General features: G+C 44.5%; 1 protein-coding gene across 1 annotated transcript in view; it reads left to right on the top strand.

Annotated features, from left to right (window-relative positions):
- The window catches only part of LOC117373794 (kelch domain-containing protein 8B-like), a 79586-nt gene that overhangs the window by 26437 nt on the left and 27602 nt on the right, over positions 1-25547 (top strand). Inside the window, exons 2-3 of the mRNA XM_033969900.2 lie at positions 9258-9422; positions 17450-17674. Of these exons, the coding sequence (XP_033825791.1) occupies positions 9258-9422; positions 17450-17674 (390 nt within the window). The remainder of the gene's footprint in view (positions 1-9257; positions 9423-17449; positions 17675-25547) is intronic.

Genomic DNA, 25547 nt, shown 5'->3' with positions numbered 1-25547 from the left:
TTTATTTTCAGAAGCTCCTGGAAGCACAAACATTAGCATCTATAATTTATCATTTATTTATCTCCCCTCGGCTTCTTCGCGGCTGTTCCTTGGGTTTCTTAAAGACGAGGAGGAGCTGTTTTTACCCTGTTCCTTGTTGAGCGCTGACAGATCTGAGGAGCTCACGGCTGAAACATGTCAACAAGATAAAAACATCGTCTGTATCATCTTTAAAAAGAACCCGAGGAGCTGATGTAAAAGACAAAATGAAAGTTTTTGGACAAGTATCATAGCAACCAAAGAGCTGTCAGTCAAACCTGTTGCTAATGCTAGCAGCAGCAACCGCTCTTCACCTCCCTTTCCCTCTCTCTCCTTCTCTCTTTCCCTCTTTCTCCTCCTCTCCCCCTCTCTGTCTCTCTCTCTCCCCCCCTTTCTCCTTCCCTCCTCTCTCTCTTCTCTTCTTTCCCTCTCTGTCTCTCTCCCTCCCCCCTCTCTTTCCCCCTCTCTCCTTCTCTCTTTCCCTTTCTCCCCCCCCCCTCTTCTTATTCCCTCTCTTTCTCTTTCCCTCCTTTTCTTTTTGGAGTTAAACAAAGCTGTTAATCTGTCGTGTTTCTCTTTTATATTCAGTGGAGTCGGCCTGAACTCTGCTGAAGTCGTGAGCGTTTTACAAACTCCATTTACTCTCCTCTCCTCAGCCTGATGATGAAATAATATATGGGTGAAAAATAAACATTTACTAAAAAATGTGAGAGAACAGAATGCTAAGCTCCGCCCCCAGAATGAAAGCAGAACATTTATGGAGTGAGGCACAGAGACTACAGGATCTACATTTTTACAAAAGAAAATCATTTTTAACCACTTTGAAAATCCAACCAATCGCATTTATTTCACTATTGTGTCTGTAAATCAAGATATGAACATTAATAACAGACAAATCAGGCGCCTTCTTTCCCCAAAGTCGCTTCCGCTAGTGCAGCAACAGGTTTGATTGACAGCGTTGTTAAGTGCCTGGTCCCTGTTAAACCAGCTCTGTGGGTGGAAAGGGGCGTTACCTTCAACAGCCTCTCTCCTCATTGGCTCTTTGGTTGCTATGATACTCGTGGAGATTTCCAAATATGAAACTCAGCTCCAAATTTCCCTCTATAACTGCTCTAGCGTCGATGAGCTTCATTTGGAGCAGAACACTGTGGATCATGTCACACTGGTCAAGAACAAGCAAGAACTGAGGAACAAAATGTGTGTCAGATGCCCTCCCTGTGTGTCAGATGCCCTCCCTGTGTGTCAGATGCCCTCCCTGTGTGTCAGATGCCCTCCCTGTGTCTCCATGAGGTCTTATTCTGGGTTTGTTGGATTAGTTTAAAGTTGACATTTAAGTCTTTTGGATGAGTTTCTTTTATTTTTAAACTCACAGATTTTCAGCTCCAGTTTCAGATTCTGTTTGTGGAAAAGATGAGACAAAAACAGAGTTTAAAATAGACGAAACATTAGAACGAGCTCCAGTCTGCGTCTGAATCAATGACCACACCTCCTCCTCTTTTGTCCTCTCTCTGTTTTCTAATCCCTCTCTTTCTTTCTCTGCTCCCTCCTTCTCTCTCCCTCTCTTCCTCATTTCCATATCTCCCTCTTACTTTCTCTCCTCCTCCTCTCTTCCCCTCTTCTTCCTGCCGCCTTCTACCGGAACTCTCCTTCCCCTCTCTCCCTCTATCCCTTTCCTCTCACCTCTCTCTCTGTCTGTTTATTTTCTTCTCCTTCTCTTCTCTTCACTCCCTCTCCTGTTCGGCTCTATATAAATAGTTCATATTGACCACCACCCCTCATTCAGTCTCTCTCCTCTGTTCTCTTCATCCCCCCTCCCCTCTTCATATACCAGTCTGTATCATATTGACCCTCTCCTCCTCTCCTCCTTCTCTTCTTTACCCTTATAGCTCATATTGACTCCTCTCTCCCTCCCCCTTTCCCCCTCTCTTCCTCCTCCTCCTCTCTCTTCATCCTTATATTGACCTCTCCTGCCCCTCCCTCTTTTTCTCTCTTCCTCCCTCTCTCCTCCCCCATCCGTCTTTCTTCATGTAGCTCATATATTGACACTCTCTCCTCTATCACCTTCTCTCCTCTTTCTCACTGCCTCTTCCCCTCTCTCTCTCTATCCTTATACTGACCACTCTTCTCTCCCCCTCCTCTCCTCCTCTTCTCTCTCTCTCTCTCTTCCTCTCCTTCTCTTCTTTCTTTCTCTTAGTGTTAGTCCAGTTTATCAATTGTTCTTTCTTCATGTTTCTGTTTTTACTCCATGTTTCATTTTGTCTGGACTTTGTCTCATTGATTCCTTGTTGGCTCCATACGACTCCGAGACACAGACTGTTTATATAAATGGACACAGCTAACACGCTAGCCGCCGCGTTCCAAACAGGAAGTGATCATTGACGCACTTCTGACTCCATCGACTCGGCTCCAATTCACTTTCTATTGAAAAACTGTGGCCCCTCTCTCTGTAACTGCAGCTGTCAGACTCGTAATGTTGGTCTTAAAATGTTCGTATTAACCTGCTCTACATTATGCTGTTTTTTTATTTCACTGTTGTGTCTGTAAATCATGATATGAACATTAATAATAGACAAATCAGGCACCTTCTTTCCCCGAGGCCACTCCCACTAGTGTTAGCAACAGGTTTGATTGACAGTGTTTCTAAGGAAAAAAAAAGAAAAAGTAGGTTGGCCATCACTGTCTGTTAGAAGAGAACAGTAAGTTTATCTATAAGGGATTACTTCAAAAACTGCCAGAATACCTCACCTGTTTGTTAATTATTGATACCGGAACATTTAACACCAGATCACATGACTGCATAAGGCTAAGGACGAGCCACAGCAGAACTGAGATGGGAAAGAGGCTTTTAGCTGTTTTGCTTCACAAAAATGGAATATGCAAAACTGGACACGTTGGTGACACAATTGCAATTTAATAATCTGATAACAAACTTTTATACACACACCTGCACTTGTTATTGATGTTTTTTATGGACTTATTTGTTTTGATTGTTTTTTCAGTTTGTGTTGTATTTTAAACAGGGCACCCATGAAAAAGAGAGCCCAAGTGCTCTCATTGGGTCCCCCTGTATAAATAAAGATAAATAAATAAATAAGCGTTATCTTCAACAGCCTCGCTCCAGATTGGCTCTTTGGTTGCTATGATACTCATGGTCTGAAAACCTGTTGAACCTGTCAGGAGCAGGTCTGGTCCAGTATCCTGGTCAGGAAGAGGGTCAGATATGGTAGTTTTCACATTTATATACATTTTTTTTAATCATAAGTATTTTTGCATTGGATGCAGGCGAACTTTGTGTACCAGTGTCCAGAGACTGTGTGTAATGGTGCCACTTTGACACGTGTGCCATAAGCTATAAATGGGGGTTCAGTGGGTGGAGCAGTGGACCCCACCGAAAGGTCAGAAGATCCCACAGTTGCACGGGGTTTGTCCAGTTTACAGATTTGAAGCTTCTTTCTTCTTCCTCACTAAAAAAAATCTGAAAAGTGCAGATGGTTTTAGTGTTTAGTTCTAATTACTACTGATCATATTTAACTAGTATTAAAGTATTTTCATCATTTTAAAATTGTAATATTTCCTGTAAAATACCAAACACTAAACACAGCACATGTAAAGCCCACACGTGTTCCCAGCGCTCCGTGTTCAGATCTCTCCATGTTCCCAGCGCTCCGTGTTCAGAGCCCTCTCCTGTAGCGTGACGGTAAAAGGCCACGCGTGTTTATTCTCAGCTCTCCAAATGATGTTTCCCACAAAGCACCGGGGCGAGTGGAGGTGATGCGGTGGTTGCCATGGCGTCTCCGGGGGCAACGGAGGCGGATGCTGCGGTTTCCTTTCATCAGGACCAAAGGGAGAAGCGGTCGGAGCGCGGCGTGGACACCAGAGAGCTCTTAAAAGGCTCTGATTGGCGCCACTGCAGCCGAGGATTAAAAAGAGAGTAAATATGTTTCAGTTTGTAATGTCACAGGATGATGGAGACGGGTCAGAACTCTCAGGTGGAGTCCTCTGTGTAACTGTCAGATTGGAGATGTGAGGACCTGGTTCTCTTCTGGTTTGGGGCTAAACCAGGACTAAACCAGGACTAAACCAGGGCTAAACCAGGACTAAACCAGGACTAAACCAGGACTAAACCAGGACTAAACCAGGACTAAACCAGGGCTAAACCAGGACTAAACCAGGACTAAACCAGGACTAAACCAGGACTAAACCAGGACTAAACCAGGACTAAACCAGGACTAAACCAGGGCTAAACCAGGACTAAACCAGGACTAAACCAGGACTAAACCATTATTGTGGATGGTCTCATCTCTCTGTAGATCTGACCCATAGCCTGGCATGGTGTTGTTACTTGTTTGTCTCTATGGTGATAGACAGGATAAAAGTCATACTGTGAGACATTCCAGGCAAAGTAATACCAGCTCAGCCAGAAAAATTACATAGTGTGACTTTCCTGACCTGATTTTAAAGAGGAGGTGTTTTACGTCTATGGAGTATTCACTGTAACACATAACATTTAGATCACCATGTTTCCTTTTATTGTTTTGAAAATGCTATATTCACCCAAAACAATGTATTAACATGTTTTATAAGTTTCACTTTCATTTTTGACGCTTTGAGCCTCCTCTCCCTTTGCTCTCTGTGCTAAGTCCCCCCCCCCCTCCTTCAGAAGACCATCACACACAATCAGCTGCCTCCCACTAATGAAACTACTGCACATCACATCAGGTTTTTCAAGTTGCTGTGTACAGTTTTGTATCATGTTTTTGTATATTTATGGAGAATTGTCATGTGGGAGCATGGGTGATGTAGACTTGTGGGCGGAGCCTCGTACAGGCTTGTACTGCTAACCATAAGGAGGGTTTGAATAGGGCCCAGGAGAGATCTCTAGATTACTCAAACATGGATGATATCTAAATCTCTTCATGTTTTTGAGAAGGAAACAATGTGGGAGAAGGATACAAAAAATGGGTTTTACATAATTCCTCCTCTTTAATTCTTTAAACGGGTGGAGATGAGTCTGAGAGTACAAGTGGCTGTTAGATTTCCTCTGTTGTAAATTCTAAATTAACTTGTGTGGACACTGTTGTGCACTGATCTCATTCACTTCAGTTTAATCAGATTTTACATAAAACTCAGACCCACTGAGAACCAGCTCAGTCTGACGGAGGCTTTCACTGTTAGCATCATTTTAGTGCCGTGTTAGCGCCGTGTTAGCATCACGATTTAACAGTTTCAGTCAGTTACTGGTTTTGCATCAATCATGCTATCAATCACGTTGAAATACAATGCATCAATCATTGTATTTCAACGTTTTACTCCAGAAACAAGTTGGAGCAAATTGGACTTCTAATCTGTCTCCCACGTCTGAAGAGTTTCAGTAGTCATCCATGCATGTTTGAGTAATCTAGTGATCTCTCCCAGGCCCTATTCAAACCCTCCTTACAAGCCTGTACAAGGCTCCTCCCACAAGCCTATGTCACCCATGCTTCCACACGACAATTCTCCAAAAACATGACACAAAACTGTACACAGCAACTTGTCAGAGGGGGGAGTAGTCAGAGCAGAGGAAGGAGGCGTGACTTCAGATCCTCTAAGAGCTTCTAAAGTCCCAATGCTGAAAACACGACCGCAGCTGTCTCTCACACGGTGTTAAAGATGATTCAAAGTTATTCAAAATGAAGTGGGTTTAAATTAAAGAGGAGGTGGGTATAAATTAAAGAGGAAGTGGGTTCAAATTAAAGGGGAAGTGGGTTCAAATTAAAGGGGAAGTGGATTCAATCAGGTAAAAAGTGAAAATGAGAGAGTGACACAGCTGCATTACCCTAGTTTTTGGAGCTCTGCTAAATGATATCATACTATCTGTAATTTAAAAATATACATTTAAAAATCTGCCAAAAACAACAGCCTGATTCTGATCTCTCAAACATTAATGTGAAGTGACATTTCTGTGCGATATTTCTGTGTGTTTTGTCCCTACAGCTGTTCAGAGTCACAGTCCTGTGTTCATAGAGTTATACACTGATTAAAGCTCCTGGTCAAAGTCTGACCTGGTCACGTCTCTTTTCCCAATCAGGACTTGGATAGAAGAGCGCTGGGAATACCAGGAGCCACAGGGGGACGTGGAAAAAAAACAAAACATAAAATATTGTTGTGTCCTTGGGCAAAACATTTCACCCACATTGCCAAGTATTAAAGTAGTGTGTGAATGAGTGTAAGTGTTGGTGATGGGAGGGGCAAATGACACAGATTGACAGCCTCAGTTCTATCAGTCTGTCCCAGGGCAGCTGTGGCTACAATCATACGTTACCATCACAGAGTGTGGAGTGAATGAATGCTGCTGTAAAGAGCCTTGAGTGTCTAAAATGTGCTGTATACATGGACTTGAACGTGAATAGTGTGATGGTTCTGGTGGTGCTGCTGAGGTTCTGGTGCTGTTCTGGTGCTGTTCCTCTTCTGTTCTGGTGGTTCTGGTGCTGTTCTGCTTCTGTTCTGGTGGTTCTGGTGCTGTTCTGCTTCTGTTCTGGTGGTTCTGGTGCTGTTCTGGTGCTGTTCCAAATTCTGTTCTGGTGGTTCTGGTGCTGTTCCGCTTCTGTTATGGTGCTGTTCCACTTCTGTTCTGGTGGTTCTGGTGCTGTTCTGCTTTTGTTCTGGTGGTTCTGGTGCTGTTCCTCTTCTGTTCTGGTGGTTCTGGTGCTGTTCTGCTTCTGTTCTGGTGGTTCTGGTGCTGTTCCGCTTCTGTTCTGGTGGTTCTGGTGCTGTTCCGCTTCTGTTCCACTTCTGTTCTGGTGGTTCTGGTGCTGTTCCTCTTCTGTTTTGATGATTCTGGTGCTGTTCTGATGAGGTTCTAGTGTGCTTATGCAGTGGTTTGGTTCTGTGTTCTCTCAGAGCAGCAGCACAACAGGCTCCTGAACATCTGCTTCCAAATAGTGGTGCGTTCTGGGAAATGTAGTCACTGAGGTGTGAAGAAGATGCACAGATTTTACAGTGAGTCTGAAGTGCCTCTGGGGGGGCTGTAGAGAGCACACGTTCCATCGCACTGTTAAACCCAAATCTCCTGAACACCGTGCCTCATGTTCAGAACCTCATTCACTCACTGAGCCGCAGAGGCCGCACTAGCACTGAGCCCTGACTGGCTGCAGGTGCTGGGATTTAGGGAGTGACCATTCAGATCAGAGAGACATTTTAGGTTTAAAACAACTGGATTTCAGCTTTGGAACTGACAACCCAAATGAAAGAGTCATGTGAGGCTCTTTTTGCTTTCTGATTGGATAATGGTCTGTAAATAAAACAACAAAATATAACAGAAATGAGATTAAATCAGTATTAAAATACTTCTCAGTAAAAGTTTTGTTTGATGTGAACATTGTTGTTTCTGTTGTATCTGGGGTCACAAAGACGTCAGGTTTATGGAATTTAAAATATAAATCATATACAACTCCTTTAAAGGTCCATATTAGGTTATCTGCATATTTAGGCTGAGTTCCTCTCTCAAACAGAACCTGTTTAACCCTATGATGTCATGTGGTGATACAGGAAGTGCTCCACTGTGTTTTTAAACTCCACACACCTTCACTAGAATCATATGGATCATTTCAGACCTGGATTTGCCAATCTTTACTGAACTAAAGGTAAAAGGAGCCGTTAACTTGAAAAACTACCACTTCATGACATAACAAAGTGGAACAGAGCATTTTGAGCTTTGGCGATGTAACAGACTAATAATAAAGTGTTACTCAAACATGTGAATGAAACAAAACACAACTCCAGGTCTGTTTTGGAGGAAGAGACAGTATTAGAACATTAAAACTACAAGAGTCAATTTTGTGCAATATAGGACCTTTAAGATACAAAATAAGCAAATGTTCTCAGTAAAAAGACAGATACAGTAAAATACATAACTCTTCCTGAATCTCCTTCCTTGTGCTGCTCGTGCTCTTGGGGCTGGTGTGCACCTCTGCAGAGCTCTGACAGTTCTGATGATACAGCAGAACATTTGCATTTGTCCTTTTCACTAAAGTCACTGAGAAAGTAGAGTTTGAGAGCCAGAACTCACCTCTCCCTCTCCTCCCTCTCTCCTCTCCCTTTTCCTCACCTCTCCTTCCCTCTCCTCTCTCACCCTTTCCTCTCTCTCCTCCCTCTCTCCTTTCCTATAGTGCCCCCCTCTCTCTCTCCCTCCCTCCCTCCCCCCTCTCTCCTCTCTTGCTCCTCTCACCTCCTCCTGTCTCCTTCTCTCCTCTTTCTCCCTCTCTGTTTCGGCAGATGAACAGTTGTTCCATTTCTCTCCCCCTCCTCTCCTTCTCTCCTCTTTCTCTGTCTTTTTACAGTTGTTCCCCTTCTCTCTATCACTGTCTGATTTGTCATGTTTTGATCCGTCCCCAGTCGCTCTGGAGCAGGTACTGCAGTTGCCATAGTAACCATACTTTGGATAAACTTATTTTTTTGTTTTACAGATAAAATTTGGTTATGAAAATAAATGATTTAAACATAAAGCAAATAAATAAAGTAAATAAACATCAGTAAATATGAGTAAAAAAAAAAGAAATCACTAATCTAAATATAGTTGTTTATTTTTCTGTAAAAATACCTTGAAAAACTAACCGATTTCGCCTCTCCACAGATCTGATCTGTAACTTGGAGTGGTAGCATCATCTGCTGGTCTACATGCTTATAGTTTAATGCCCTACTGTGGAACAATGTGTATGATGTGTCCAGTGCATCGGCTGTAAGTGCACTAACCTGCTAGTCGCTGCGTTACAAACAGGAAGTGATCATGGGTGCACTTCAGCTCCATCGACTCTGGCTCCAATTTTGGTCTTAAAATGTTCGTGTTAACCCGCTCTACATTAACCAGTTTTTTTCACTATTGTGTCTGTAAACAAGATATGAACATTAATAACAGACAAATTGGGCGTCTTCTTTCGCTGAGGTTGCTCCCACTAGCGTTAGCAACAGGTTTGACTGACTGTTGCTAAGCGTCCACTCCCTGCTAAACCAGCACCGCAGAAGAGAAGGGGCGTTACCTTCAACAGCCTCGCTCCTGATTGGCTATGTAGTTTCTTGCTCAGAATTCCTAATTTGGTCAGTGGTTGCAAATTGTCCCCTATAACTGCTAACCTCTATGAGCTTCATTTGGAGCTGAACTCTGTGGGTGACGTCACACTCAGTCCACTGTCAGACGCCTCCCCTCTCCTTTCCTCCTCCCCCTCTTTCCTCCACTCTCACCTCTCTTCTTCTCTCTTTTATAGATGGTAAAGTCTACGCGTTTGGAGGTATGGGAGCAGACACTTCCCCTCAGGCTCAGGTGCGTCTGTACGAGCCTCTGAAGGACCAGTGGTTGCCCCTCCCCTCCATGCCCACGCCCAGATACGGCGCCACTGCCATCTCCCGCGGCAACAAGATCTACGTCATGGGTAAGATCCAAACCTGGATCAGGTTTGTATGTTCTGTGTGCATTCATACTAACATAGAACTAAAACTGGACTGAAACGGGACTGAAACGGGACTAAAACTGGACTGAAACAGGACTGAAACGGGACTGAAACAGGGCTAGGGTCAGAGATGACAATGTGCAACTCCCCATCTTTTTCGGAGCAGAAGGCCAAAGTATCATTGACAAATCACGTTTTAAAAGAGGGATTCTCTCTGATGACCTCTGGGAGGCGCTACCGACCCCCCAGGAAATCAAACTGATTTGTTAATTCTTTTATTCCCTTTATTCCTAAAAACAGAGGTGTGATGAGACACAGCAGTGTTATCATTTCATTTAACTGTGTGAACTGCTCTGTCTGGGTGTGTGTGTATGTGTGGTGGGTGTTTTTATGCTTTGTGTGTGTGTGTTTGTGCGTGTGTGTTTGTGTTTTTTATGCTGCAAACTGAATTACTCTTCGGGGATAAATAAAGTTTTCTAAAGACCTAAATCTCCATCCATTCATTTTCTTCCTCTTATCCTGATCTGGGTCGCGAGGGCAGCAGTCTAAGCAGGGAGTCCTGGGTCCTGGGTCTTCCCTGGGGCCTCCTCCCAGTGGGACATGGACACCTCCCCAGGGAGGCATCCAGGGGACACCCGGAACAGATGCCTGAGCCACCTCAGCTGCTCCTGTCCACGTGAAGGAGCAGCAGCTCTACTCAGAGCTCCTCCCGTGTCACCGAGCTTTTCACCCTATCTCTAAGGGAGCGCCCAGCCATCCTGTGGATACTCAGGACAGATCTCATCCACCCCTGGAGACATAGAGGAGCTTTAACCACCTCAGTGACTTTAGCCAGGGTGATGGATGAGTCCGCCTCTGAGTCCTCAGTCTCTGCTTCCTGATGTGATGGTGGGATTGAGGGGATCCTCCTATTCTTTCCACCGTCTGACAACATCTTCAGTCAAAGCAGCTCTCCGCCTGCATTATAAACAGTGTTGGGAAACACTTATTGCAATAAGACCACATCAGCTTGCTACATCTTCCCGAGGGCAACGCCAGCCACTCTCAAGGAGTTGGGTTCCAGAGCCCAAGTTGTGTGTGGAGGTGAGGCCAACTATATCTAGTAACGCTCAACCTCCCACACGAGCTCAGGCTCCTTCCCCACACGAAGCAACACTCCATGTCTCCAGAGTCAGTCTCCATATTCGGAGATCCAGTCATTGAGGCCCCCACCTTCGAATGCCGCCCAGATCTCTCTGCACCGGCTCTTTACAGATCCTCCTGCAGGTGGTGGGTCCACATGGCCCCACGTTGTTCCTTCGGGCTGAGCCTGACCGGGCCTGTGGGGAAAGGCCCAGCCACCTGGAGCTCACTGTGGAGCACCCGCTCCAGGATGGGGGACCCGTAATACCAATCCGGGCAACGTAACTGGTCTTGATTGTTCACAATTAGTGTAGCTCATTAGACCGAGCGAACAAACTGAAACTGTAACAAACAGGTGTGTTAGCGTCAGTGTAGTTAGCTCCTCCCTTCAGACGGATATAAACCAGTGTCCAGCATCAATCTGCCCAGAACTGAAGAAGCGGCTTGTACAAGCAGCCAAATGTATTCACTCTAGAACTTTTGTCCAAAAGCTAAACTGGTACTAGGCTAGCACTGGATGAGGAATAAACCAGAACTAGACGTAGACCAAACTGGGCCTACATCACAACAAAGGACAAAACAGGACCAACCCAAGACAAGGTCCAGCGAGGTCCTCCTGACCAGACCAGGCTCAGATCTGGTCCTGACCGGTGTAAGACTGTGGAGGACGGGTCAAATGCAGGATTCAGAGGTTATAATCTGACAGCTCCAAGTTCACTTTATAAATGAGAAACAAATATGAGGAGATGTTCCCACAGTTCGTGTCTGTCCAGAGTTCTGCTGGTCACTGCACGTCCAGATTTAGAACAACTGTAAACACCAGCCGGGCACAGATAGGGAAAGAAAGAGGAATGAGAGCGGGAGAGAGGGAGGGAGTACCTTTGTTTTGAGTCTGTCGTTCTCCCTTTTCCATTACTTTCTTTGGATCAGTTCTGTAGTGACAGTTGGATGGTTCGACCTCACGTGATGATGGTGGAGCAGTGGAATACTGTTCTGACTTCAGGAGGTGTGTGTGTCTGAAGTCCAGAGCAGAGACTGGTCTGAGGGAGCTGGTTTTGAATTTTCGTTGTGATCGTGTTTGATGTTTATGTCCATGTGGTGGGGCTGATGTGTGGTGGGGCTGATGATGTCAGGTCAGGGGGCGTGGTCACAACAGTGAAGGTGACAGATGCTCAGCCAAATATGTTGAGGTAAAAAAACTTTTTGTCTTTAAAGAACACAAAGTTGTGTAAAAAAGAAGACAAAATGAATATCATTAATAGAGAGAGAGAGAGAGATAGAGAGAGGAGGAGGTCTGTAAACATCAGTGTTTATTTCTGTTCTGTCCAAAAGAGTGTTTTAAACGAGTTTCTGAGCTCTGTGGGAGTCTACAGAAATTACACAGAGAAACGAGAGGAGTGAGGGCAAGAGAGGGGGAGAGAGAGGTGAGAAAGGAGGGGCAGGAGATTGGGAGAGGGGAGTGAGGGAGATAAAACAGACAGATAGTGAGAGAGAGGGACAGCAGAGAAGACAAGAAGAAGAAGAGTGTGTGTGTTTTAGATAGATAGAGCTGGAGGGAAGGGGAAGGGGACACAGCTGAAGCTGTTTTTCATCAAGAAACATGAAAAATTCATGTAAACATGAGAAAAGTCTGAGAGGTCCATTTAAACTGAGACCAAAACAGGACAAAAACAGGACTGAACCAGGACCAAAACAGGACTGAACCAGGACTAAACCAGGACTGAACCAGGACTAAGGGGGATACTATGAAGCGAGATAGGTGGCTAAGCTGAGTTAGTCAAGCTCAAACCCTGGATTTCTTGTTTTTCAGCGTGGTTCCATCACTATAGTAACAGAGTCACACTCATGACCCTAAGGACATAAATGTCCACTTGCAAAAAACACTGAAAATCATCATACATTTGTCACATGTAAAAAATTAATCTAAAGTAGAATTTGTTTTTTTCAAAAACTGAATCCCTTTAATAACAGGGACAGTTTTATTTGTGTCTGAGGATGACTTAAGTTTGTCTGAAACTTGAAGTTTGTGGCATTTTTAGTTTTTGTGAAACCTCAGATTCAGATCTGAATTGTTCTTCCTGTTGGTCTTAATGGAGCCTTCTGAGTTTATGACTAAAATCTGTCTTTTATCATTACTGGCAAATGTTTGAAAAACGACTCACTGTTTTATGGCCCTGAGCCTTGAGACTTTGAGTTTTCAGATGAGTCCTGGTCTGTTCCGGTCTGTTCCCGGTCTGTTCCCGGTCTGTTCCCGGTCTGTTTAGCTCCTCCCTCCAGAGGCTTTGTAACACACAGAATCAGGAAAACCATTACGTTGGAAATGTGCCTTTGTTTTTACATTTCTTTACAATGACAAAAAACTTTTTTTTTCTTGATGATTGTTGGTTCCACTCGTTTCTCATTATATATGGGCCACATGAAGTTTAGTTTTTTCCTCATTAAACACAATGGGGCTGATAAAAGGGAAAAGTATGGAAGCCCGTTTCCGCCATGAAAAAAAAAATAAAAGCCCCACAGAAAGTCGAAATTACGAGTTTTAAACTCGTAATTATGAGTTTAAAACTCGTAATTATGAGTTTAAAACTCGTAATTATGAGTTTAAAACTCGTAATTACGAGTTTAAAACTCGTAATTTCGACTTTTAAAACTACTAATTATGAGTTTAAAACTCGTAATTAGGACTTTTAAAAGTATGAATTATGAGTTTATAACTCGTAATTTTGGGAATGTAACATTTACAAAAAGTGAACCTTATCAATTTTGATTAAATGAATTTGGTATTTTAATAATTTCCTCAATAAACCAGCGGGGTTGTGACCAGCTGGCACTCTGCTCAGACCAGGAAAACGAGCGCTCACAGACACAGAGCACAGCTCATGAGTGGTCAGAACAGCACTCAGGGCCCACTGATTTGTTCAAGACGCCAGAAACTTTACTGGAGCTTAATTTATTCATTTTTTAAAAGTATGTAGGTGATAAACATAACAGTCCTCCTCCTGTCTCCTCTGCTCTGTACACTCAGTTGCAGTGTGCTACAAGCTCAATTAAGACTTTAAAAGTTCTAATTACGAGTTTTAAACTCATAATTAGTAGTTTTAAAAGTCCTAATTACGAGTTTTAAACTCATAATTAGTAGTTTTAAAAGTCGAAATTACGAGTTTTAAACTCGTAATTACGAGTTTTAAACTCATAATTACGAGTTTTAAACTCATAATTACGAGTTTAAAACTCGTAATTTCGACTTTCTGTGGGGCTTTTATTTTTTTTTTCATGGCGGAAACGGGCTTCCATACAAAAGACCTTAATTCAGTGAAAAAAAAAAAAAAAAACCAAAAAAAAAACTAAATGGACAAATTTCACTTTTTTCTCAAAAATATGAATATGAATAATATTAGATTCTTTCTAATGTTACAGAGTTTTGTCAACAGGAGGAACATTTCAGATCTAATTTCAAACATTTCAGATCTAATTTCAAACATTTCAGATCTGATTTCAAACATTTCAGATCTGATTTTAAATTGATGCTCCACAAAACCAAAAAAATGACAGAAGCTTTAAGTTTCAGACACAAATAAAAATGCTCCTCATTATAATCTGGTTCCAGTTTTGTGGAAAATATCTCTGGCAGTTAAGGAGTTAAAATCCTAATATTTTTTATAAATTTGATATTTTTGATTAGAGCAGAGACAGATCTTTGGATTCAGTTGAAAATGTCTGGAAAAAAATATATAAATCTATGATGATTTTGCAGCTGTTTTGTGAGTGAACATTTATGTCCTTAGGATCATCATTGTGACAGTTTTATGATCGGATGCTTCACAAAAACTGAAAATGCCACAAACTTCAAATTTTAGATAAAGTTAAAACTTCTGAGGACAAATATACAGACCAGGACTAAACCGGGACTAAACCGGGACTAAACCGGGACTAAACCGGGACTAAACCGGGACTAAACCGGGACTAAACCGGGACTAATCCGGGACTAAACCAGGACTAAACCGGGACTAAACCAGGACTAAACCAGGACTAAACCGGGACTAAACCGGAACTGCTCTGGGACTGAACCAGGACTAGACCAGGTCTAATCCCGGTCCTGGTTCTGGGTTTATTTCACAGGCTGGTGGTGGTTTGGTCTCAGTGGATTTGTGGACGGAGGCCCAGACAAGTCTTTAACACTTTGAGTTTGATGCAGATGGAGCAGCATATGTCCCAGGCTCACACATCTATCTCTCCCTCCCTCTCCTCTCTTTCTCTCTCCCTCTCTTCTTCCTTCTCTCCTTCTCTCTCTCTCTCCTCTCTCTCTCTCTTTCTGTCTCTGAATCGGCTGAGACTTGTTTGTGACACGGTTCGTGACAGTTTGGTTTTACAAATGTTTATGTTGGGATCAAACATCCCTGTAGTTATTTTGTTTCATTCACAGCTCACAACTCTCTGTTACACACTGTGATGTCATCAGGTGGTGCTCCTCTGCGTTTTTAAAGTCACTTCAGTCCTATTTATTACAAAGCCAACAAGCACAACACAAGAAATATAAGTTGAAAAAAGGGTTTCTGCAAAATCAACTTTTTAAATTCTTTCTCCCATGTTTTAACATCATCTCCTCAAAAACATGAAGAGCCTTTAGATGTCATCCATGTTTGAGTAATCTAGAGATCTCTGCCGGCCCCTATTCAGTTAGTAGTACGAGTCTGTACAAGGCTCCGCCCACAAGCCTACGTCACCTACAAAAACATGATACAAAACGTTAATGTCGTTCTGGAGACAAGTGAAGAGTCTTCCTCAGAAAAGTTCCACAGTGCAGCTTTATTCATCAGTTCAGATTATTCCTGATATTCTCTGGGCTCTCTTTCTCTCTCTCACTCTCTGTCTTTCTCTCTCTGCCTCTTCCCCTCTCTGTTTCTTTCTCTCTCTTTTCCTCTCTCTCTCTTCCACTCTGTCTTTCTCTATCTGTCTCTATCTTTCTCTCTGTCTTTTCCCCTCTCTCTTTCTCTCTCTCTCTTCCTCTCTGTCTTTCTCTCTCTCTCGCTTCCCCTCTGTCTTTCTCTCTCTTCCCCTCTATCTTTCTCTCTCTCTCTTCCCCTCTGTCTTTCTCTCTCTGTCTCTTCCCCTCTGTCTTTGCCTCTCTCTGTCTCTCTCTCTCTCTCTTCCCCTCTGTCTTTCTCTCTGTCTCTTCCCCTCTGTCTTTCTCTCTGTCTCTTCCCCTCTGTCTTTCTCTCTGTCTCTTCCCCTCTCTCTTCCTCTCTGTCTTTCTCTCTCTCTTCCCCTCTGTCTTTCTCTCTCTGTCTCTTCCCCTCTGTCTTTGCCTCTCTCTGTCTCTCTCTCTCTCTGTTCCCCTCCGTCTTTCTCTCTTTCTGCCCTATCTCTCTCCGCCCACTCGCCCGGCCTCATTTGAATATCGATCTGCGGCTCCGCCCACTCCACTCGACCTTTCCTAGCTCCTATGTCCTACCTCCTACACACTAGCTCCTTCCCTCGTTTCCCAGGCTCTGAATGAACAAAAACAAACATGTTCAGAATGTTTTTACTCAGAGGATTTACACTTTTTTACAAGTGTGTTCTCCAAGGTTTTTCTGGTTTTAGTTTAGACCTGGTTAAGATCTGGGTTAGTCCTGGTTTACTCCTGGTTTAGTCCTGGTTTAGACCTGGTTTAGTCCTGATTTAGACCTGGTTTAGTCCTGGTTTAGTCCTGGTTTAGACCTGGTTTAGTCCTGATTTAGACCTGGTTTAGTCCTGATTTAGACCTGGTTTAGTCCTGGTTTAGTCCTGGTTTAGACCTGGTTTAGTCCTGATTTAGACCTGGTTTAGTCCTGATTTAGACCTGGTTTAGTCCTGATTTAGACCTGGTTTAGTCCTGGTTTAGTCCTGGTTTAGACCTGGTTTAGTCCTGATTTAGACCTGGTTTAGTTCTGATTTAGTTCTGGTTTAGTCCTGGTTTAGTTCTGGTTTAGTCCTGGTTTGTCTTTATTTCATTTAAAATAAACAAACATATTTAAAAAGCAAATCTGTTCAAATCATAATTTCTTCTGTCATCCATTTTACTGTTAGATCTTCTCTTCCTCCTCTCCTCTTCTTCCTCCCCTTGTTCTCTCCTCTTCCTCATCCTCCCCTTCTTTCTCCTCCACCCCTTCTCCTCTCCTTCCTCTTCTCCTCTTCCTTTCGTCCTCTTCCTCTCCTCCTCCTCCTCTTCTTCTCCTTCTCTTCCCCTTCTCCTCTTCCTAACCTCCTCCTCTTGACCTCTTCCTCTTCACCACTTCGTCTCATCCTCTTCTCCTCCTCCTCTTCTCCTCCTCGTCCTCTGTCTCATCCTGCGCTCTCAGCTCTTTTATTATTCTCTCGTTCTGTGAAATATGGATCCAATTTCAGTTTTAAAAAGAAATATTTGACTTTGCACTTTCCTTTCACCTTTATAATGAAGGTATAATAGTGTGTCAGATGCCCTCCCTGTGCGTCAGATGCCCTCCCTGTGTGTCAGATGCCCTCCCTGTGTCTCAGATGCCCTCCCTGTGCGTCAGATGCCCTCCCTGTGTGTCAGATGCCCTCCCTGTGTCTCAGATACCCTCCCTGTGCGTCAGATGCCCTCCCTGTGTGTCAGATGCCCTCCCTGTGTCTCAGATACCCTCCCTGTGCGTCAGATGCCCTCCCTGTGTCTCAGATGCCCTCCCTGTGCGTCAGATGCCCTCCCTGTGCGTCAGATGCCCTCCCTGTGCGTCAGATGCCCTCCCTGTGCGTCAGATGCCCTCCCTGTGCGTCAGATGCCCTCCCTGTGTCTCAGATGCCCTCCCTGTGCGTCAGATGCCCTCCCTATGTGTCAGATGCCCTCCCTGTGTGTCAGATGCCCTCACTCCCCCCTCTGTCCTAAACCCTTACGGTCTGTGTGTTGTGTCCAGGTGGTCGTCAGGGGAAGCTGCCTGTGACGGCTCTGGAGTCGTTCGATGTGGAGGTCAGAGGCTGGACGCGGCTCCCGAGCGTCCCCAGCAGGAGGGCCTTCTCTGGGTGCGCCTGGTCCGAGCGCAGCTTCTTCAGTCTGGGGGGTCTGCAGCAGCCGGGACCCCACAACTTCTACTCCAGACCGCACTTTGTCAGCACCATGGAAGAGTACGATGTAGAACACGGTAAGAACATGCTTAAGTGACCTCAACACACACAAGTGACCACAACAGGCTTAAGTGATCACAGCACGCTAAGAACATGCTAAGAACACACTTAAGGGACCCCAACATGCTAAGAATATGCTGAAGTGACCCCAACACACTCAAGTGACCACAACGCATTAAGAACATGCTAAGAACATGCTTAAGTGTCCACAACATGCTCACATGACCACAACACACTTAAGTGACCACAGCACGCTAAGAACATGCTAAGAACATGCTTAAGTGTCCACAATGTGCTAAGAACACGCTTAGGTGAAATTGCATGTGTATCAGCCATTTTCTTCTTCGTCTTTTTTTGGATCTGTCAAAGTAAATGCACACTGCTGTTTAGAGCGGTCTCAAGGGGATTAGTGGCCTCCACAGACTGTACGTACAAATGGACACAGCCAACCTGCGAGCCGCCGCACTCCAAACAGGAAGTGAGAGCACTTCCGGATCCATTGACTCTGGCTCCAATTCAGTTTCTGTGTAAAAACTGTGGCCTCTCTCTGTAACTGCTGCTGTCAGACTCATCATTTTGGTCTTTAATTGTTCGTATTAACCCGCTCTACGTCCTGGGGTTTTATTTCACTATTGTGTCTCTAAATCAAGATAAGAACATTAATAACAGACAAATCAGGTGCCTTCTTTCTTTTCTTTTCTCTCAGAGAACAGTTTAACCTGAGCTCGAGGTCAGAGGTCAAAATCTTTGGGTGGAGTTTGCTGTACCTGTCAGGCTGCAGATGTGTGGACCTAGTTTAGTCCTGGTTTAGACCTGTCTCATATAAAGTTGTAAAGTAAAGTTATACAGAGTATACAGGCCCCTGTTCTCTTCTGGGTGATTACAGACTTCCTTCTTAATCTCAGATTAAAGGTGAAAAAGTCTCATTTTGGAGCTGATTAAAATCTGCCGTCACGACTCAGAGGTGAACATCTGCTCAAAGGTGAACATCTGAGTGACTTTGAATCACTTTATAATCACTTTATAATCAGTCTGTGATTAGAGATTTGAACAGAACAAACCTGAGATCAGACCCAAGAGGAGCAGGTGCAGGAGGTGAGCCTCCTCAACCAGCACCAGAACTTCAAATCACCAAAATATTACAAATGTGCTGCTCTTTTCACTGTGATGATGAGAGGAGAGGTGGAGGAGAGGAGGAGGAGGAGGAGGAGGAGGAGGAGGAGGAGGAGGAGGAGGAGGAGGAGGAGGAGGAGGAGGAGGAGGAGGAGGAGGAGGAGGAGGAGGAGGAGAGGAGGAGTAGGAGTGGAGGAGGAGTGAAGGACAGGAGATTAGAGGAAAGAAGGATGAGAGGAAAGAAGAATGAGAGGAGAAAAGAAGGAGGAGAGGAGAGAAGGAGGAGAGCAGGGAGAGAGGAGGAGGTGTTGGGAGGAGCACAAACTCTCAAAAGCTCAGCTCATGTCGGCTCAGCCTGATCTGTTTTCAAAGCTTCAGTCTCAAAACAGAAGAACCAAAAACACAATAAAGGATTGAACTGAATGAAAGAAGTAACTCTCTCTCTCTTTCTGCTGCAGGCTTAGAAAAGAGGAGGAGATGTAAGAGGGGATGAGGAGAGAGAGGAGAACTGCTCAGTGGAGTGTCCAAACTGATTAAAATTTATGCTAAACAGAAAGGGGGAGAAAGGAGGTGAAGAATGTAAAGAGGTAAAGATAGAAGAGGGGAGAGAAAGAGAAGAGAGATTTGAAAAAGAGAGATAAAGGGATGGAGAGATAGAGGGATAGTTGCTCAGTGGAGAGTCCAAACAGCTGAGGCTGGAGTCATTATAAATCTGATGTACTTCTGTTCAGTGGATTTATAATGAACACAGCGGCACTAAAGGTTTAACATGGGACTTTTCACACTGACGGATCATGTGACTAAAAATGGAGGAAACACTTTATAGTGAGAACAGACTGTTAAGTGCAGGAGCGATTGGATGCTAGGTGTTTGGATGCTAGGTGTTTGGGTGCTAGGTGTTTGGATGCTAGGTGTTTGGATGCTAGGTGTTTGGGTGCTAGGTGTTTGGGTGCTAGGTGTTTGGGTGCTAGGTGTTTGGGTGCTAGGTGTTTGGGTGCTAGGTGTTTGGGTGCTAGGTGTTTGGGTGCTAGGTGTTTGGGTGCTAGGTGTTTGGGTGCTGGCGTTCGGGTGCAGAGGCATTTGGGTTGTGCTCAGTTGAGACTAATGAAGCCCCAGGGCGGGTGCTCCTTCTCCCTTTGAGAGACTAGCATCCAGCAGCGCTAACATCCCACTGCGCTAGCATCCCACAGTGCTAACGTCCCACAGCGCTAGCATCCCACAGTGCTAACGTACCACAGCGCTAGCATCCCACAGTGCTAGCAGCTGCGGTCTGAGTCTGAGCCACGAGACGCTACACTGTTAAAAAAAAAAAAAAGTTTGTCAAAAGTATCAAAAATCAGACACTAATCAATATTAAAACTAGAATCAAAAGTGGATACTCATTTTTGGCAGGTATCGATACTAAAAAAAAAAAAAAAAATCTGGAGTCTGAGTCTCTAATATAGAACCTTTAAAGATTTATCATATAACTTTTATGGTGGAGAATCTGCCACTTGCTTGTCTCCATGGAGATGTTATAGCTTTGCATGGGATGTTCCACAGTATGGCATTAAACTTATCCCTGGAGGCTGAAATGATGTTTTTCAAGGTATTGTTCAGTACTAAAGATACATGTAATTAAATAAACAGACAAAGAAGTTTAATGCCACACTGCGGAACATTCGGAGGAAAAGACATGACAACTCCATCGAGACCAGCAGTTACATCGTGCAGCTTTAACTGGGACGTTTTTCGATTGTCTGGGTGAGTTTGGAACCGGCTCCAGTGAATGAATCGTGTTCTTTAGTGGAAATGGCTCTTGACCTTCAGAACTTCACTAAAACGATCTGTTCTTTTCACAATTCCTCTGTCTCTGTTCATCACGTTTCATCAGAGCTGTGAATGTGGACTTTGAGTCTCTGAGGAAATGAAGAACGTCTAAAGACTCGCCGGGGTCGTCTCTTTCAAATCAACCTTTTATTCAACTTTCTTATCCAGTTTCGTATTTAATTAATCTGTTTAAAAAGTGTAAAGTTTTGTGAAAGTGCAGCTCTCGAATCGACTTAAACACAAGAATCCTCCAGTGAGGTATTCAAGACCAGGACCAGACTCAGACCAGACTAGGACCAGGACCAGACTCAGACCAGACTAGGACCAGGACCAGACTCAGACCAGACTAGGACCAGGACCAGACTCAGACCAGACTAGGACCAGGACCAGACTCAGACCAGACTAGGACCAGGACCAGACTCAGACCAGACTAGGACCAGGACCAGACTCAGACCAGACTAGGACCAGGACCAGACTCAGACCAGGACCAGACTCAGACCAGGACCAGACTCAGACCTGGACCAGACTCAGACCTGGACCAGACTCAGACTAGGACCAGGACCAGACTCAGAGCAGGACCAGACTCAGACCAGGACCAGACTCAGACCAGGACCAGACTCAGACCTGGACCAGACTCAGACCAGGACCAGACTCAGACCAGGACCAGACTCAGACCTGGACTAGGACCAGACTCAGACCAGGACCAGACTCGGACCTGGACTAGGACCAGACTCAGACCAGGACCAGACTCAGACCTGGACTAGGACCAGACTCAGACCAGGACCAGACTCAGACCAGGACCAGACTCAGACCAGGACCAGACTCAAACCAGGACCAGACTCAGACCTGGACCAGACTCAGACCAGACTAGGACTAGGACCAGACTCAGACCTGGACTAGGACCAGACTCAGACCAGGACCAGACTCAGACCAGGACCAGACTCAAACCAGGACCAGACTCAGACCTGGACCAGACTCAGACCAGACTAGGACCAGGACCAGACTCAGACCAGGACCGGACTCAGACCAGGACCAGACTCAGACTAGGACCAGACTCAGACTAGGACCAGGACCAGACTCAGACCTTGTTGCTAGGGTGCGATCATTTAACTTCAAAAACCCTGCTCCTGATTGGCTGAACCAAGACTAGACCAGAACTAAACCAGGACTAAACTAGACCTAAACCAGACAAGGACTAAACAAGGACTAAATCAGAACTAAACCAGGACTAGACTGTGAATCTTAAATCTGAGGCAGTCTTGTTTAGAAACGTATTAAAAATTCTTTGTTACATAAAATAGTAGTGTAGAGATTATAACTCCACGCCTTCTGGTTACAGGGCAGCAGCTGTACGTCCTGAGCCAGTGCTGGTCCTCAGTCTGTCCACATGTGTGTGTGTGTGTGTGTGTGTGTGAGGACTGTAGTCTGCTTTAATATATGGAGTAATGAGACTCTTTATAGAGACACGGCTCCATTTAAAGAGAGTGATGGACTGAGTGAACACGGGAACAAAAACATAAACGTCAGACGGAGATACGGCTCTGATGTGAAACACTGATCATATGTACAGAGAGAGGAGGAGAGAGGAGGAGGAGAGGAGAGAGGAGGAGGAGAGAGGAGGAGGAGAGAGGAGGAGAGAGGAGGAGAGAGGAGGAGGAGGAGAGAGGAGGAGGAGAGAGGAGTAGGAGAGAGAGGAGAGAGGAGGGGGTGTACACTGTGAGGACTAAAGGACGAGCTCACTAAAACCCGTCACTCTACACGATTTTTCATCTTTTGTTTCATTCACATGTTTAACACACAAACCCTGCATAATCAGACTGGGTTCTTCTCTGAAACTGAAAACACTCTGTTCCACCTTATGATGTCATGTGGTAATACAGGAAGTGCTCCACTGTGTTTTTAAACTCCACACACCTTCACTAGAATCATTTGGATCATTTCAGTCCTGGAATTGCCAATCTCTACTGAACTAAAGGTAAAAGGAGCTGTTAACTTGAAAACTACCACTTCATGACATCACAAGGTGGAACAGAGCATTTTGAGCTTTGGAGATGTATACAGACTAATAAACTAATAAAGTGTTACTCAAACATGTGAATGAAACAAAACACATCTCCAGGTCTGTTTTTGAGGAGGAGCAGGTATCAGGTCACACTTTTGTCTCGATAAACCCTCGTGCACACTCCAAATGTTCACGTTCATGAGCATGTGCACGTCTCAAACATGTGCACGTGACTGAGCCGTCCCACAGATAAAGTCTTTCTCAGCTCAATGCGTGGCTTCACACGTGCGCCTATTTTTATAATGACAATCAAATTAGCTCAGATGCCCTGTCAGATATTAGACACAGTCCTCAGTCTGAAAGCTTTAAGGTAGAATAAGGGTTTGATCACACCAAAAACAACCTGGGACTAAACCAGGACTAAACCAGGGCTAAACCAGGGCTAAACCAGGGCTAAACCAGGGCTAAACCAGGGCTAAACCAGGACTAAACCTGGGCTAAACCAGGTGTAAAGCAGGATTAAACCAGGACTAAACCAGGGCTAAACCAGGACTAAACCAGGACTAATCCAGGTCTAAACCAGGTCTAAACCAGGACTAAACCAGGTCTAAACCAGGTCTAAACCAGGACTAATCCAGGTCTAAACCAGGTGTAAACCAGGACTAATCCAGGTCTAAACCAGGTCTAAACCAGGACTAAACCAGGACTAAACCAGGACTAAACCAGGTCTAAACCAGGACTAAACCAGGACTAAACCAGGACTAAACCAGGACTAAACCAGGTCTAAACCAGGTGTAAAGCAGGTCTAAAGCAGGACCAAACCAGATCCACCTTAGGACTTAACTGGGCTCAAATCCAGACCAAACCAGGACAAACATGAAGGCACTCAGGTTGTGAGATTATTCACAGTCGAAAGAAAATCAGTTTAAATGGACACAGTCAGCAAATCATCAAAATCTCCATCTCATTCTGTATAAAAACCCTGTATTACCTAACCCTGTAGTTTAGAGCTCTACAAACATGTTCTCTGTGTCAGATGCCCTCCCTGTGTGTCAGACAGTGTTGGGAGTAACGGCGTTAAACTATAACGGCGTTACTAACTGCGTTACTTTTTCAGTAACGGAGTAATGTAACTAATTACTTTTCCCAGCGTCGTAACGCTGTTACCGTTACTGACAATAAAATGTAACGCGTTACTTTTAGTTGAGTTCACGCTGCTCTTCATCAGAGTCTCTGAGCCGAGGAGGTGCTGATGTGTTTCTTTGGTGAAAGAGGAGGCTGGGCTGAGATAAAAGGCTCGTTTGAGATGAGGCGGGCGCAGATACGACGCCGTCAGTCGGTGCGCGGTGCATGCCGCTTAGTTTTGTGTCCAAGATGCCACCGACTTGCTCTGACGTATGCGCCGGTAACGGGAAGTTTTTGAGCGAGGCGAGCGCAGCAGCTCTCCACCGACTGCGGCCGCCTGCATGGACTACAAACGCGTAATGCATGATGGGAAATGATGTCCTGTCCACACGTGCGTTCACAGCAGATTAGGTCCGAGTTGTGTTTTGATCAGAAACGTGACTGTGTTCTCTCCAAAGAGGAACAGGCTCAGATCAGAGGTGATTAATATTTGAATACTGGACAGAGAATCACAGTGTGTGGCCAGAGAAGGTTAAAGGTTTTGTCTTATTTTACATAATAAGTAACGTGGAGTAAAGTAACGCAGAGTAGTTACTTTGCCTAGTAACTAGTTACTTCTCCCAAAAAGTAACTGAGTTACTAACTCAGTTACTTTTTGGGAGAAGTAACTTGTAACTATAACTAATTACATTTTTGAAGTAACTTGCCCAACACTGGTGTCAGATGCCCTCCCTTGTGTCTGTTATTGTCATTTCTTGTGGACGTGTTTAAAATGTGAACTTTGAACTAAATCCTTTTATTAAAACACAAATCTCGTTTATCATAGAATTAAATCTAAGGCTGTTTCAAACAGAGCCACGCCGTTTCTTCTCCCGTTATATTCCTGAGTTTGAAACATGTTAGCTTGTGTCTACGGCTCATGATTTTGTGGCTCGTGTCTGCTGCTCGTGATTTTGTGGCTCGTGTCTGCAGCTCTTATTTTTGTGGCTCATGTCTGTGGCTCATGTCTGTCTGCCTCTGTCCCTGTGGCTTGTGTTTGGCTCATGTTTTTGGCTCGTGTTTGTGCCTCTGTCCCTGTGGCTCATGTCTGTCTGTCTCTGTCCCTGTGGCTCATGTCTGTGTCTGTCTCTGTCCCTGTGGCTCGTGTTTGGCTCATGTTTGTGGCTCGTGTTTGTGCTTCTGTCCCTGTGGCTCATGTCTGTGTCTGCCTCTGTCCCTGTGGCTCGTGTTTGTGGCTCGTGTTTGTGACATTGTCCCTGTGGCTCGGGGTTTATTCAGCTCATGACAGAGAAAATCTGTCCTTATACCCGATACATCCCATAATACTCTTTCTATCCCATAATGCTCTGTATATCCCCTCATAATAATGCACAGAGTTACACTGGGAGCCTTCATCGCTCCAGCCTCCTCCTCCTCAGGGTCGGACACAAAAACACTCTTTATATGTTGAGATTTAAGATCTGGTTCAAACCAGTTCAGTCCTGGTTTAGTCCTGGTTTAGTTTAGTCCTAGTTTAGCCGTGGTTTAGTCCTGGTTTAGTCCTAGTTTAGCCGTGGTTTAGTCCTGGTTTAGTCCTGGTTTAGTCCTAGTTTAGCCGTGGTTTAGTCCTGGTTTAGTCCTGGTCCAGTTCTGGTTTAGCCCTGGTTTAGTCCTGGTCCAGTTCTGGTTTAGTCCTGGTTTCATTATTATTATTTTAAACAGGAGGAAGTTGTAGATTTGGATGGATATTTTGCCTCTTTTTATTTTGAGTCTAAAAACATTTGGTGAAATGCCTCTCATTGGTTTTGTGTTTTTCACATTTTTGGATAAAAATTCAGAAAACTGAGCCAAAGTTTCAGTCA

This window comes from Periophthalmus magnuspinnatus, chromosome 7 (genome assembly GCF_009829125.3).
Source record: "Periophthalmus magnuspinnatus isolate fPerMag1 chromosome 7, fPerMag1.2.pri, whole genome shotgun sequence".
NCBI classification, from domain to species: domain Eukaryota; kingdom Metazoa; phylum Chordata; class Actinopteri; order Gobiiformes; family Gobiidae; genus Periophthalmus; species Periophthalmus magnuspinnatus.
This window is presented reverse-complemented; position numbering and strand designations above follow the sequence as displayed.